General features: G+C 54.4%; 1 protein-coding gene across 1 annotated transcript; it reads right to left on the reverse strand.

Annotated features, from left to right (window-relative positions):
• Positions 1 to 619: 619 nt before the first annotated feature.
• On the reverse strand, positions 620 to 2,676 carry LOC141966235 (fas-binding factor 1 homolog). Its single transcript, XM_074918665.1, has 4 exons — positions 2,157 to 2,676; positions 1,802 to 1,932; positions 1,322 to 1,424; positions 620 to 1,202 (listed from the first exon to the last, which is right to left on the reverse strand). Exons 1-4 carry the CDS (start codon positions 2,210 to 2,212, stop codon positions 620 to 622), a joined length of 873 nt encoding a protein of 290 aa, XP_074774766.1. The 5' UTR covers positions 2,213 to 2,676.
• Between the last annotated feature and the right edge of the window lie 13,415 nt (positions 2,677 to 16,091).

Raw genomic sequence — 16,091 nt, forward strand, 5'->3', positions numbered from 1 at the left:
CTGAGCTGGCACGGGAGGGCTCACGATCACCACCCCGATCCTGCACCTCTCGGGGGCACAGGCCCAGCACACCTACCTGAGCCAGCGGGGCAGGGCCCTGTGTCTCCTGCTCTCCCGGGAACAAGGCTGCAGGGACTGAAAAGGGAACAAGTCTGTGATTCAGACAGGCCAAGGGCAACCACTCCCTCCCACAAGGATGAGGGCCTGGCTCTCCTTGGCAGAGCGAGAAGGGTCCTGCTACACTCTGGCAGCTGGGGATGGGGACAGAGGCTCAGATAGGCTCATCCAGACCCGCATTCCTACCCCACCCCACGCACAGTGGTGGGGACTCCGCTCTGCAGAGTAAGTCTGGGGGAAAAGCACAGCTCCTCCTCCTCCTCCATCAACTAGGGAGGAGGCTGGGTCCCCTCAGCCACTTTCAGTGGCCTCTCGAGTGGCGCTCAGCCTCAGCCTAGGGCAGGAGGGGGTCTGCCAGCACACAGCGCTAGTGGCACGAGGGTTGGAGCAGCAGGAGGGAAGAGGGAGAGAGAAGGGACAGGACGAACTTAGGCCCACCCATTTCTCCGAGAGAGCAAGTCCCCAGCAGCCCCCTGAAACCCCACAGGCAGCACTGTGGAGCTCAGTGTGCCCCGGCACCGTGTCCCCACCACGCCACAACACGGGCATGGTGGCATCCTGCAGCCTGGCAGCCCCCTCCAGCAACGGCTGGGCAAAGCCCGGGCAGCGCTCGCATGGACAAGGGCGATGCTGCGGCTCTGGCCTTTTTGTGGCTGGTCGTTCTTGCAGGGCCGGGGGGGACCCTCTCTGCATTCTGCTGCCCAAACTCGACAACCACACAAAACGCACCTGGGGCGCTGGCATCTCCGGAGGGATCCCGCTGTGCTGCCTCCGACGGCTGAGCCTGCGCTTGGGCCTTTTTGCGGGATAAGGCAGCGCTCAGCCAGTCCTCCTCCTCCTCCACTGGGGCAGGTTTAGCAGCTGCCTCCTCTCCAGCCGGGAGCTGTCTGGCGGGGCCAGGCCGCCCAGCTGCTGCAGGACTGGCCTTCGGTGGAGATGACAGCTCCAAATCCAGAAAGTCTTCGTCTTTCAAGCCCCGCCAGTCACCTCGATTCCTGCGGCCCTGCACGGGCCTCTGGCTGGCTAACGGGGGAGCTTTGGAGAGGGGCTCTGCTTTAACTTCACCGTTCTTCTCGGCTGAAAACCTGCTGTGAGGAGAAGCAGCTGCATCCCTGCCTGCGAGGGGACACCGGGGACCCTGCCCGCTCCGCTGCAGGGGCAGCGTGGCCGGTGCCTGGAGCTACAGACACAGAGAGCACAATACCTCACAGGCTGCCTTCTTGCCGGCTGGCCCTTGGCTGTGGAGGCCACTGAGGGCTGGTAAGCTCCAAACACATAATCCTCCTTGCGCCAACCCTCTTCCTTCTCTGTTCAGACAAGTGGCCTTGACTCAGCACCCAGAGGAGCAGCCGGCTGCAAAGGCTCCAGCCCTCCTCCTCCTCCTCCTCCTCCTCCCGCCCTGCAATTCCCACTGATGTTGCTGCCTCCGGGAAAACACCGCTGGAAACCTCGTGCCCAGAAACCGGACAGCAAGGGGTCTCCTCAGCACGGCTGGGGAAAACTTTTGTTGGAACTCAGCCCACGGCCAAAGGCAGCCGAGTTACAGACCCTGTGCAAAGGCTGCCAAGCTGCCGCAAGGGCGCAAAGGGCATTTCCCCTGCAAGGGCAGTAGAAATCGAGCTCGCTCGCCCAAGCCAGTGCTGCCACCTCTGCAGCCCGTCCCAGCATCCCTGGCTCTGCTCACCCGGCTGCTTCTGGTGGTACTTCTGTGTGACCTCCCGGCGCTCTCCCAGGCCGGGCTCTTCCAGGATTCTGGACGCGGAGCCTCGTCCCAGCAACTCGTCCAGCATGGCGCGGGCTGGCCGGACCTCCTCTCTGCTGGGGACACAGCGGCAGATGGGTTTCTCCCAGAGGCAGGGCTCTTCCTCCTCACACAGCCTTGCCAGCCTGCTCTGGCTCTTCTCTGCCACACAAGGCTGCTCCTGCCCCTTGCGCAGACCCACAGGCACAAGCTCAGCATCCCCCACCCACCATGGTGGCACCATCTCAAGACACAAGCCATCCCCTCCTTTATTCCCGCCCCCCTGCACTGCCCTTACTCTTTTGCCTTCTTGCCATCTCTTCCCGGGCTGCTGCCCAGTCCCATGGCATCCATCAGGTCGCTGATGTCCTCGTCAAAGGGGATCTCCTTCCTCCTCCACGTTGGGGCCGCGGTGCGCAGGGGCGTCTGGGCTGCGCGTGGCTCTGGGGGGGGTGAGGGAGAGAATCACACATGGTAAGAGGTTTGGAGCTAGGCTTGGGGGCTTGTCTCCCTTCTTTTTTTTCTTCTTTTTTTCCCCTCAGCAATGGGAGAACACATGCCCAGCTCCTCCTGGTGTGTCCCTCACCGGAAACCCCCCGTGCCTCAATTCCTCTGCTGAGATCCTACTGCCTCTGAGAGAAGCGTCAGCAACACCCAGGCCGGTGCTTTGGGTGAGGGTCCTTCCTGCGGCGCTTCCTCCCAAGAGCACCCACCAGGGCTGGGCTGCAGCACGACGTGCCCCCCGGCTTTGCTCCAGCTCACCCAGGGCACCCGCAAGCTCTTCTCCCGCCATCCACCCGCTCCCCTGGCCCGGCTCCCCCCCCAGCCATGCCAGACAGGGGTCACCTCTTCAGCCACACCCCGTGGTTCCCCCCGATACCCCACTGCTGACTTGGCTGGGCTGACACCAGGGGCAAGCCTGGCCCCCCTCAGGCCCAGCCCTCAGGGTACCCAGGCTCTCTCCCAAAAGTCGCGTTCACCTCTGCACCTTCCGCGTCCTCTGAAAGTAATCCGTCGAAGAAATAAATCCTCCACTACGTGGGACCTGCGACACAAGCCCGGGGGTCAGCAGCAGCACCTGTGAGCTCAGCCAGGGCGCGTTGGGGACAGCCAGCCCAGGTGGCGGCAGGCGGAGGGCACCGCACGGGCACACCGCGGCAGCCACGTCGGGTGACAGACAAGGAGATAAAAGAGTTCACTTCACCCAGCCAAAAAGGACTCCTCTTTATCAAGGAGCCTGCAGCTTCCCGTTCAGTCACCGGCCACAAGCAGCCCTTCAGCTGGCAGTTCTCACCCCACAGTGTCTCAGAGCCCCTGGGCAACCCCAAAGGTGCCGCTTCAGTGTCCGGGGCTGCCAGAGTGCCCCAAACAGGCACCTGGGCTTTAGGTGAGGCGAAGACCTGAACTAAGGGCAGGTACTCTGCCCCGGTCTGGGGAAAGCCCGCAGGAAAGGCCCGCAGGACCCCCACAAGCAAACCCCCTCGGCGGCAGAGGCAGGCGAGCGTCTCTCTGCTCAGCAAGGAGACGACGCCTCGGCTGCACCTCTCAGACAAGGCCCAGGAACCATCGCCGCGGCCAGGACCCCACCTGAGCCCGCTGCCCCCCCGCCTCTGGCCCCGAGTTCCCACCACAACAAAGCACCGACGGACACCGAAGGGAACGCGCCCCAGGCTACGAAGCGTGGAAACTGCTCTGGGGGTTCGCAGCCTACGGAGGAAGACAAACGCCCTCAGAGAGGGGCGCAGGTCCGGCTCCTCCTTCCCAGAACACGCCGCAGCCAGGGGCACGGGGCTCCAGAGCGCCCCACAAGCAAGAGCAAAGCCCCTCCCGACCCCGATGGCTGGGAAACGGCCCCTCAAACGCCCCGAGAGATCCCAACTCCGGCGGCAGCGGCGAGCACAGCCCCTCCCGCCCCCCGCGGGGTCCCTGCCGCCCCCGAACCGAGGGGCCGGCGCCACAAACCCGCATTCCCCGGGCCCGCCCCGGCACTCCCCGCACTCACCACCGCGGCGGCCCGGCCTTCCCCCGCTCTCCCGCCGCCTTCCCGGCTCCTGCCGCTCTCGCCTCCGCCGCTCCCTGCAGGGGCACAAGGGTCTCCTCAGCGCCCGGCCCGGCCCGGCCCGCGGCAGCCCCCGTCACCTCCGGCCCGCGCGATCTCCCGCTCCTGCCGGGGCCCCGCTCAGCGCGCCCGGCCGGCCCCGCGCCGCTCCGCCTCGCCCGCCCGCTCGGAACAAGGCTGCGGCGCTGCCCGGGAGCGCAGGAAGGAGCGAGTCCCGCCGCCGCCCCGGGGAGCCGCCGCCGCCGCCCCGCTCCGCCTCGCCTCGCCTCGCCGCGCGCCCAACGGCCCAACCGCCGCCGCTCCGCACGCGCCGCGCGGCCGCGCTGCCCTCCCGCGCGGCTCTTAAAGGGACAGGCACCCCCCGCGTGCTGAGGCGGGGGCAGCGCCGGGGGCAGCGCTGCGGCCCGGGGGCAGGACGGGGCTGGAGAAGCTCTCCCAGGGCCGCGTTCATCCAGCCCCCGCCTCGCCATCAGTCTCGCACCCGGTTTTTAAAAGAGGAAATGTCAATCACAGGTGAAGCCTTCAAAGCTTGGGAGTGCCCCAGGTAAGCTCTCCTGCTGGGCACTGCACCAAGAACGTACCGGATTGTTTAAAACCATCTGTAGGCAGCCGTTGTCTCAAATGCTCGGACTCGGGCCGTCCAGTATGTCCACAAGCTGCAGCCTCATTGCCCGCTCTGCCCAGCCCAGCAAGGGCTCGTAGCTAAAAAAATACACATTCATTCCCTTCAGATAAGTCATTCTGGTCCATGAACCGTGCAACCCGCTACAGCAGCCGTTGCTGTTACGCGCCTGCGATGTGAAAAGGCCCCACTTTTCACTACAACAGCCACACTCCTATCTCTAGCAGTTCTCCATCCTTACACGAAAACATTTCTCAAGATAATCGTTGCTGTAAAATCTGATCAGAAGGGAGCCCGTAGCAAGGGCGGAGATGGGTCTGTTACGCTGCAAAGCCCAAATGCTGAGAGGCTCGGGGAGTGCAGATGAATCTGCACATCTAGACTCTGGCCTTTTTTCTTTGCTCTTAAGAGCAGCACGCGTTAGATTTTTCTGGCTCAAGAAACAAGTGAACAAACCTTGCTCTGTTTAGACTTGTCTGTTCCTTGGAGCCTTTGAATGTCTGACAAGCTGCATGAATAGGGATGACAGAGGTTCGTGCAAGTGAAAATCACAAAGTGCCATGATACATCTAAAACTTAAACGTCTTTTCATAAATGACAATGAGAGTTGAATGAGGAGGACACTGCAGGTCTTTCAACCCAAGCAAGGAAATTCCAAAATTTCAGCAAGCACAAGAAAGAGTACTGCTTTTATTCCACGTGTCTGAAGTTTTTCAGAAAGCAACTGCTTCAGAAACACACCGTATTTCACTCTGGCAAAGTGGCTATTTTTCCCACTCTGCAGAGATCACACAGGAATAATTTGTCTCCTCTAAGGGACAGAGGCTGGGCTGCTGGAGAACGGCTTGCAGAGAGCAAGGCCATGGGTCTCTGCAGAAGCCGATTGCAGCCATCGGAGGTAAACGAAGGAAAAAAAACAGGGTACAGTTATGCTAACAAAGGACTGTTATGTTAACAAAGAGAGAAACTAAGGTACATTATGACCTGTGTATGATAAAGGAACGGCCCTGGGAGAAAAATCAGGTTCAGAAGAGGGAAGATGTTGTGACATGTCTGAAATGCCACAAGGGGCTGGGGTATTATAATGTAGCCTGTTACATGTATCCAATAGATTCCTGAGCAGTATGCACGATTATTGTAGAGTGCTTATAGAAGGGGTGATTTCTCTCAATAAAGTAGAAGCTTGCTCTATCATTCACATTGAATCGGCTGCTTGCTTCCTCCGCCCGCCGCACTGGGCCAGACTCAAAGCAGGCTGCGGACATCTGGGTGCCAGCTTCTGGGTACTGGATTCCAGGGTGAAATCCAGACTCTTGGGGCTGGACATGAAGCTCCCTGTGCTGTGCAGAGGATCGTTAAGCACCTCAGGAGGATGGTTCACAAAGTCTGCTAAAAGAAAGGGGGATCTACTGAGCGTGAGCTGAGAACCAATGCTGAGCACTCAAGCCTGGAGTGTCAGTCCCAGAGCCTGTCACTGCCTTCGGAGAGCTTGAGCAGAGCTCAGCCCCTCTGACCGGCTCTGGCTGCCCCCAGCAGGACCAGCAGACAGGACACTGGAGACCCGAAATCAAACCTCTTCTTAGCCTGGGGATTTTGGGCTGATGTTCCTCACCTTCCCAGCAGAAGTGGAGACAGGTGTTAAGAGTCGGTGTCAGAAGCAGGGGTGGCAGAAGGAAACCTGGCTGCGGCTCGGGAGCTCCTGGGCTCAGCTGGTGGACACCTTGCTCCCAGGACGTGTGGGTTTTGGTCCTATTCCTGTAGAGAGACACTTCTTGTTGCACTCCCTGGGCTGAAAGACAGCTCAACCATTTCATCTAAACCCCAGGATCATGCAGGATCAGTCTCCTACCCACAGAGCCATTCCCTACGGCAGGTCACACACCAGTGCCACCTCTGCACTTGTGGAGGATCCTGCCAGCCCTCAGGAAAACCCAAAGCTGCATCTTCTGGGGCTGAGCAGTCCGAGCAAGACGAGCTCAGGTCTTGGGCTTGCTGCTCTGAACCCAGGTCACTGTGGTCCACCACAACTCAATTTGGGTGCCGGTGGCCTGGGAGCGAGGTTTTAGCTGCACACCCATGTTCAGAGCAATGGCTCCCTTTAACAGACACCTTTTCAAATGTGAAAAAAATATAAACTAAGTTAAGAAATGGTGTGGTGCAAATGCAGAGATCACTGGGTGAGAAGCTGTCAGACTTCAACCTGGTCCCATCCCGTCACTGCTGCAAGGCACCCGGAGCAGCGCAGGCACAGCCCAACAGGAGCTGGCCCATGGATGCAGCACCAGTAGGGATGGGGCTGCTGGGCCTTTCTAAAACCAGTCGGGTCTTACAGGGCACTGGAAATTACTCTAGTGAAGATGAAGGTCTAATTACAGAGCTTGTATGTAAATTTGCTAGTTTTTTTCTCAGAAATATATATTACCTGGAAAATGAGCACTCTAAGAAAGCCAGAGGCTGGTGTCACACCCTCTTCTGCACTGCAGCTCTGCATTATAGCGGCTATTTCAAAAGGTAGTAAAACCACCTGGAATAAAGCAGATTATATGTGCATCAAATTGCAACTAAGACAAATTATCACTGCAGCTGTTTTCTGACACAAGGAATTGTGCTTATTGCTGCATTCCTCCTAGGGTTCACCAGCTTCTGGTTTCAATTACTTTCCGCTTTCTTGAATATAAAAGGACTAGGCTGACCTCTTCCCTGCTGGATGTCTACGATGAAAGTTTTCATGAAGAGATCAGCAAAATACATCCATGATTTCTGGGGCCGAGGCTCGGAGCGTGTGTGCTGCAGGGAGCTGCAGGGAGCACACTGCACACATGCACAGTCTAGAGCAGGACGGGATCTTTTCAACAGGGGAAAACAGACCCCAAACCAAAATGAAGACCACAGACTCTGTGCCAATACCAGGCTGTGCCACACTGATCTCCCTGCAAAGCCCTTCTCTCCGATTTCTGGTTCTGATTCACGGACACAGGCTCTACAACTCAAACAGTTATACAGCAGGGATGTCTACTCCGGTGCCAGGGTGCAAGGGGATTTCTCCACAAAGCTTGCACAACCACTGCACATTTGACCAGAAACTGATCGAGTGTGGATATACATATTCATTGGATGACATAGCACAAATATCCATATGCATAAGTGAGGCTGGGTTAGTTCTAGAGCCTGGTGTCAGCAGTTTATGTTCTCCGCCTTGCCCATTGACTCCTGGGGGGCATCTCTGGGCCTGTTGGAGGAAGGCTCACAGTCTTCCTCACCTTGTACTTTTCCACCGAGCATGTGCAGATCCTCTCAGCCAATTTCTTGAACAACAAGAGTGGTTCCAGCTGGTTTACCACCTCTGTCTTATCTAAAAGCACCACTATATCAGTTTCTACTGCCCATGCATGACTATCCAGCCACTACAAAGACTAAACTAGTTAGAACCCATCTGCTTTCCAAGGACACGTTTCTTATTTTTGCCAAACACAGTAATTCTTGCTAAGTTTCCACAGAAAACTGCTGCTTTGATGAAGACAGTAGCCCTTGGTAAGCCTCCACAGAACAGTCAGGGTAGGCAAGATTATTAAGCAATATTCAGAAATCACTGTGAGTTGCTGTGAGTTGCTCTAAGTAAATAAGCTGCAAAGCAGGTGATCACTTCCCTGCATCACTGAGGTGAAGACCACAAGGGTGCTATCACAGCGAGCCGCATTGCCTTGCAAGGCTCTCTAGCCCTGGTGTGGCCAGGAAGTTTTTATTGCTGCCCTTCATTCACATAAGGGCACCCATGGCTCGATATACCCCCCCAATTAAAGGTGGATTTACTGGTCGGTGTCTGTCTAGTTTTGCATAAAGAACTTGAGGAGAACAAGGAGGTTCTCTAAGCTGTAGCTGAGTGAGTCCCCCGGAACGCTGAAGGAACCTACTGTATTAAAGTAGCAATACACAGCTTAAAACACAGAATGAGCTGGTTCTTGCAGAGACAGGTGTCACCAGTCCTGCCCAGGCCTCCCCAGCACAGATCCTCATACTCCCAGGAACACGTACAACTGATGCAGAGCTGCTACAAGTCAGAAGCTAGATACTCCATGAGCAGCATAGCTTGCTTTAAAACAAATCAGTTTCTGTTTGAACCGAAGCAAACCTTTTGAATTCTCTTCTGGGGGGGAAATGGTTACCTTTTTGCTTTTCTTTTTAGGCCACAAAACCTAAGAGCAATCCAGTAAAACTAAGCTGCTTATCAGTTCACATCTAATAGCAAGGACTGTGGCCATTCCCCCCATAGCACGGCCCAGAATATCTGTTCCCTAAGTGCACCCTCGCTGCCCCAAGGCTGGGGAGCTCCTGAGCAGCCCCAGCACACACAGCCCCGGAGCCACAGCTCTGGCATCTTCCAGGATCAGGGACTGGAAAGCCTCGGCTGCAACTGGCAACCTCAGTGCATCATGGCAAGCTGTTCACAGCTCTGTTGGACTCCTCAGCAGTCTGCGTTTTGTTTGACCTGACTGAGGATACGTATACGAGTTTGCAGCTAGGTGGTAAAGAGCTCAACTCAGCGCTCAGCCGTCAGCTCCATCCTGTAGTTCACCAAAGAGCACGAGAGGGCCCCCCCCCGCTTCATCCCACAGTCCTGGCCGTGGGCTGATGGGAGTGCAGCTTCCTAACGCAGGGTCAGTGCTTGGCCCACACAAGTCTGATGGAGTGAGAAAAGGCTCAGCAAATGGAGATACCTGCACACTGGAGAAAGGGAGGAAGAGCTACAGTATCGCAAACCACGCACAGCCTTGACCCAAGATCGAGACGAGGAAGACCTGCTTTCTTCCTCAAGCTGCTCATCGGTAACAAGCAGCAAAGATTAAGTGATTCCGGGTGGCTGCAGGAGGATGCTAAGTTTCAGCCAGCTTTCTGAAATGGCCAGGCATCTTTGCCTCTGCAGTTCAGTGCCACCAGCTGCCGTTTCCAAAGGCCTGCCACAACAACAGCCTCATGGTGCCACAGCCTGCAGTGCTGGCAAACAATGCTGCTCAGTCTGGCATTGCCAAAATGCAGCCAAGCAGGGCTGGCTGTGGCGTTTCTATCAGCACTAAGGCACCTGAACCTGGGGTGCTTCAGCAGCCTGTGTCTCCATCAGCTGAACCCCCACGTGAGCAGCACCACACTGCTCACCCCAGCAGAGGGGGGCAGGGAAAAACAATAGGGCCGAGAAGAACCCAGAGGGATGTAGGGTGTAGGGCAGCCACAGTGGAGGAGACACAAGTTGCATGGCCAGGTGTTTGCTCAGGTGGACCCCTCGGTCTTCCCTGCTCCCCACTGTTGCCCCCAAGTCTGTCCCTCCCTCGGCCTCACGCTGAAGGGAAATTGCTACATTTACTTTTAACGTTAGACATCAGTTGTGTTTTACTAGCTTTTACTTTTCATTTATAGTTTTTCCTAACTACCCTCTGTAGTCATTACCCGCTTGTAAGATGCTTTGAAACCTGTAACTCCTTGCCTAGGAAAGATAAGACAGACCTTGGACACTCTGAAAAACTCCCTGAGTACATCCCCAATCGCATAAACCTAAAAAACCACGTGTCTAAGTTGAAGACGCCAGTGTCAAGATAAGTGACTGGAAGCTGGAACAAACAGGAGCTGAAGGACGCATGAAGTAACTCTACGACCAGATACGGACACAAGAAACCTGAAGTTCACCAAGGGACAGTGTGAGAAAGGCTGTGGGGACCCCTAAGGAGGGGAGAAGACCCTCACTCTATGGCTCTTCCCTGCCCTCTCTCAGTCATTGTAGCTTGCCCGGGTCAAGCTGGCTGGTTTGTGCTTTGGAGTGTCTTGGGAGTGCTCCTGAGGCCGTCTCTGTCTCAGAGAAGGTGCTGGTACAAACCTGTGCTGAGTGGAGCGTGGCCAGTGACTGCCCAGCCAGCAACACAGGAGCACCCCACAGCCAGCAAACTCCTTGTCAAGACTCATCAAGCCCTGGAAGCACAGGGGCCCAGCTGGCACCATCAGGAAGTCTTTGCTGAATATGAGTGGTCGGGGAAGACAACTGATGTCTGTGGATCTAGAGCCTACCAGGACACTGTACCTTGTTTCCAGACAGCAGAAATGTCTGTTTTCCCCACCTTGTGTGAGGTACTCCATCAGATGGGGAGTTTATTTGAAGGCAGCAGGTAAATCCAGTACTCCGGGAAATACCTGCACTGGAATTGTCCTGAGAGTCCCTCCAGGGCACAGCAGGCTGCTCTGGTTAGGGACAGTCATGAGCGATTAAAGACACTACCATCATTCAGACACACCACAGGACTGCAGGCACAGCCCTGTGTGAACACACACGCACGACCCAGGCAGTCCTCACCGCCCAAGCACAAGGCATGGCCTGGAGCAGGAGATCCACTCCAAAAGCCCCTGGCCCCATGCTGGGGCAAAGCTCAAGCCGAATACAAGGGAGGAGCAGAGCAGCTCCTGGTCAAAACAAGCTTCTTTGAAATGAACACTGAGGACAAGGCCCTGCCTGGGAGCCATGTCCTCTCTGCTGCACTCACCTGCTCTAGGCACAAGCAAGCTCGTCAGCTGCAGTGCATGTGGTTTCAGAGCTGGGGAGCAGATAAACTCTCATATCACAGGCCATTTGATCCAGGTCAATTCTCCTGAAGATCAAAACTGGATTTGGACTGAGCCCTTGTGGCTGTCATGGCAGGCACACGGAGTATTTTCACACTGGCAGTACACATGACAGTATGGAAAAATAAAACACGATTTGGATTTTGCCCTGATGACTGTGGACTGATGCCCAGTCTAGCTCCCACATCAGCCAAGATAAAGGCTTGCTTTCCTGACAGGTTTCTTTTTTAAGGGCAAAATAAAAAAATGTAACAAAGAGGGAAAAATCCCACAGAAACGTGTTTGGAGCACAATACTGGGCACATAAAAAAGAAGGTGACTGGGAACAGTCAGTGTTGATTTACTAACAGGTGAATCACATCTGACCATCCTGATTGTTTTCTATGATAAAATGACCAGATCCACGGGTGTGGGGAGAGCAGTGGATGCTGCTCAGCCTCAGCTCCCAAAACTGTCTGCCACAATATTCTTGCGTCCAAGCTAGGAGTTTATGGTCTGGATGGGTGGGCAACTAGATGGGTGAAGAACCTGGCTGGGCAGTAAGACTCAGAGGACAGTTGTTAGCGGGTCACATCCATGGGTCAGTCCTGGGAGTTTTCCTGTTTGACACCTTTATCAATGACCTGGCAGAGGCAACAACACACTCGCTTACGAAGTTTGAAGATGGCAGTGTAGGAAGGGGAGCAGCTGATACCCTCTAGGTCAGAGCTGCCATCCTGAGGGACCCAGACAGGCTGGAAGGATGGGCTGACAGGGACCTGAAGTTCAACAAGGACTAATGCAAAGTCCTGCAGCCAGTAAGGAAAATGCCCTTGCAAAAACACGTGCTGGGAGGTGACTGGCCAGGGAGCAGCCAGGAAGGAAGAATCTGAGGTCAAGACGGTCAGGGGTCTGGAGCCAGCCATCACACACAACATGGGCAGAGGCTGAGGGAAGAGGGCTTGTTCAGCCTGGGAAGGAGGCTGCAGAAGGAGCTAACAGCAGCCTTCCAATACCTATGAGGAGGTTATCAGGAAGGTGGAGTCAGGCTCTTCACCCTGCTGCACGGTGAAAGGAGTTAAAATGAGAAATCCAAGCTGGAGAGAAAGAAAAAGATTTGCTCTAGCGGAAAACATGTTTTCACCCATTTAAAGAGGTTGTGCAGCCTCCATCCTTAGAGGTTTTCAAGCCTTAGCTGTTTAAAACCTTGAGCAACCCAGTCTGCCCCTGCTCTGAGCAGCAAGTTGGAGGACACACCTCCAAAGTTCCTTCCCATCTGAGTTATTCCATGATCTGGGCTGCATACGCAACACCAGGCTTTGCACACATTTAAAGCCGCGATCTCTGCACCTCTTCAGTCCCTGGCTCTGCCCATGCTGGTGGCGAGAACATTCCTAAAGCAGCCAGCTTCACCCAGGTGGCTTAAGAATGACTTACTAGTTCAGCTCCTCCATGGGCTACTCACACAGCACACGCTGTGCTGCCTTCCTTGGGTAAACCAACAGAGCTGTTCCTCATTCCTCAAGACACTCTGTCACTAGTCCCCAGCCGGGGATGGCATCAGCTCTGCAGTCGGTATTAGAGGTGCCAGCCACTCTGAAGAGATGCTACTTTCTGCCTGGTATTTTACAGGACAAGTAGGCTGGAGCTGGGTGTGGTGGGGGCTCACACAGCAGTGCTGTGGATTGGGCTCTGTGTATCGTCCATCTGCCCACAGGGTATCCAAGAGTCCCCGTTTGCCCGAGGTAACAGAAGTTCACCCTCACGGCACCAGACTCCACAAATTTCCCAAGTGAAACCCGTAGCCCAGTAAAGTTTCCACAGGGGAGACCCACTTAGGGAGCCAGGCACTCCTCGGCCCCGGCCCAGTGCTCAGCACAGCCACGGGCATGGAGCCCTGTAATAAAACTCCCCCGCCAGACCTGAGCTCCCTCTTTGTGGGCTGGGCACTGCACACTGGGCTACAGGGGGTTTGGGTACAAGGAGTACAGGCGGAGTTTGCTCTACTGACAAAGGGTCTCCAAGCCCTACCCCAGCGTATTCCCTTTCCCCCACTACATATCCACCCCCTGAACAGCTCTGCCTCCTCCTGGTGAGCATTCAGCACAGCCCTTGTTCCTCCTAAACATGCAGGGATCAGAGCTGTGCTCCTTGCTGTCACCAAGGCAGGGTGGTGAAAGCCTAAACAACAGGGGGTTTTTTAAGAAAACGAACAAAACGATACAATCCATTAAAAAAACCCCTCACTTCCAAAGAAAGTTTCCCTCCTGGAAAAGGCCAATGGAAAAGAGATGAGTAGGATCAATTTGGAGGCAGAAAAGCAGGACATCAGCTGCTCCCACTACTCAGAGGCAAGACACATGCTTGAATACTGTGACACGGTCCCCGCGCTGGTCCCTCCATCCAGTATCTTTCTGTGCCCTTCCCAGAGGCCCCCCATTCAGCCACAAGCTTCCTGTATCAGTGGCTCTGCCTTTCAGGACACAGAAAAACAAGTTAAAGGACATGACGCTTACGACAAAACATCTGGGAGAAGACAGAAATCTTACATTTGTCTCTGCAGCAGGAGTCAGCTGCAAATTTGCTTTAGGGAAATAAATGCAGATTGGGTGATCCTTGACAGGCTGCAGCCCACACGCTTTGTACTGAGTTTGCAAAGCCCTGGGACAGAGATTTGGCAGGCTTGCCTCATCCAAATTTCTACCGACTTCTACTTTGTTTTAACTCGGCTTAACTGTAATACCAGTATTTTCTTCTAAGCAGGTGGTTCTGGCTAATTTGGTGTATTTTTACTTACGATTACTTCATACAAGCCTAGTTTTACACAGACTGTACTCTGTGCAGAGTAAGGGATTTGTCACTAACATACTGATGCAATATAAAGAAATACAAGCCTGATGTGACAGCAGAAACCTTGACAAGCACAAACAAAGGAGGCTGTGTAGAGAAGTAAAGCCACAGGATGACGAGACAGGGCAGAGACTTGGCCCTGGAGACTCCACAGCTACAAACAACTCCTGGATAGTCAAATAAAGAAATACAGATCTGAAGGTGTCACCTATGAAAACCAGTTTTGTCCAGAGACCGATGTATGTTAAAAGGTATGAGGGATGAAATGTGGAGTCAGACAATGGAAAAAAGGGGGCATCTGTGGTATGACTGACTTCATTAGAGCCAGTTTTTGTTGCCCAGACACGAGAGGTGAGTAGTAGGTGTTTAACAGCAGTTTACTGTTCTCCAGGAATCCCTCACGAACAGGAGTTGATTTTTCACTATTTCTTTCCTGCTGCCAGTAACAACTGACCAGAACCTACTGAAGATCACTGTGGCAAGGAACCCATCTGCCTAGGCCCTCTCATGACATTTTTGCACAAGCACCTCCTTTACATCAGTTAAACCCCCTCCCTTTAAACCACCTCCTGCCGCAGAGTGTGTACATGCCCCTGTAGAAGGCATACAGAAGCACAGAGCTTCCATTGCATGCAAAACACCACCAGCACAGGGATTCAGGGGAAGACTCAAGGAAACTGCCATGCTTTTTGCACATGCTCCCCTGTGAAAAAGGGAAGGGCAGCAAGAGACCCCACACACAAAGGGAGGCCTCAGTCCCGGGAGGATGCGCGCTGGCGCAGCACAATATGCAACGCTGCATTCTGTGACTGCTGCTGACACAGACCCTACCCAGGCCAGAACAGACAAGCCCCCAGGCCAAGCCCTCTTCCTTGCAGAGGCTACTGCAGACACCAATTTCGAACCTCTCCTCTGCTCAGTGGTCACTTAAGTAAAATGGGGTTTAAAGAAATACACTCTCCCTTAGGCCCATGATAAACCTGCTGCATTTTCAGCTTTGAAATACCAGCTCCTTCCCATTCCTCTTGGAAGACAGGAAATGGCTGAAAAACGTGTATTACGTCTTCTCAGTCCTGAAAGATTCAAATTACAGTATTAAAATTAAGCTTTTCTCCACAGGGTATCTTAAGCTCTTGGAAGTAACCAAGGGGAGCACAAATAGACTTCAAAGAGGCAAGTATCCTCACAGATCAGCCGCTCCATTTCTTAGTCACATTCCCACCAGGTCTTCTACACCAGGATTTGCAAGAAATACAGAACAGGGAGGAACAGACTCTCTAATACAGAAGAAGCAGCGAGACAGCCAGCACAACTCCCCCACAACCCCGCCCCCTAGGAAAAAATATTCAGATTATTTCTGGCTTTTTCAAAAAGGAAAAAAAGTATTTCCCCAATGCAAGTAAGGTAAAGAAGAACTTGGGGACTTACAGCACAAGAGATGGCTTTAGAAAAAGCTGGACGGGACTGCACTTCTAAACACTGTCCCCACTAGCAGTTCTCACTGCTCATTTCTGTTCATTACCAGTTAACATGCATTTGTCCACTACAGACTGACCCTAGCGAATGGCCAGAGTGTTGGGACGCTGACACTGATACAGAGGTGGTATTTCCATGTGGCTTATATCACAGGACTGGATAAATGTAATTTACCACCTTCTCTGTCCTAAGGCACTCTATTGCACAAGTCACCCTCAAACAACTGCATCAGAAGTTCCAAAAGAGGTGATGTCCTGGTTGGAACTCAGCCGGCAGCCAGACACCACGCAGCCTGTCCCTCGCCCAGGAAAACAGGGGAGGGACAAAAAGGAAAAACTTGTAGGTTGAAATAAAAACAGTTTAGTGATGGCAGCAAAACAGTAACAGGCAGTACCAACAGGTAATGCACAGTGTGATCGCTCACCCCCCACCAACCAACACCCAGCCCGACCTCGGCAGCGATCCCGACAAAAGGACGATACACCCCCCCCACCACCCCCAACCAGAACCCGTCTCCTTCTGATCCCAAGAATAATGTCACAGCAGATGGACTACTCCAACAGCCAACCCGAGCCCAGCACTCTGGCTGTGCCCCCTCCCAGCTCAAGAAAATTAACTCCATCCCAGCCAAAACCAGGCCACCTGGT

Source organism: Athene noctua, chromosome 14 (assembly GCF_965140245.1).
Source record: "Athene noctua chromosome 14, bAthNoc1.hap1.1, whole genome shotgun sequence".
In the NCBI taxonomy this organism is placed as follows: domain Eukaryota; kingdom Metazoa; phylum Chordata; class Aves; order Strigiformes; family Strigidae; genus Athene; species Athene noctua.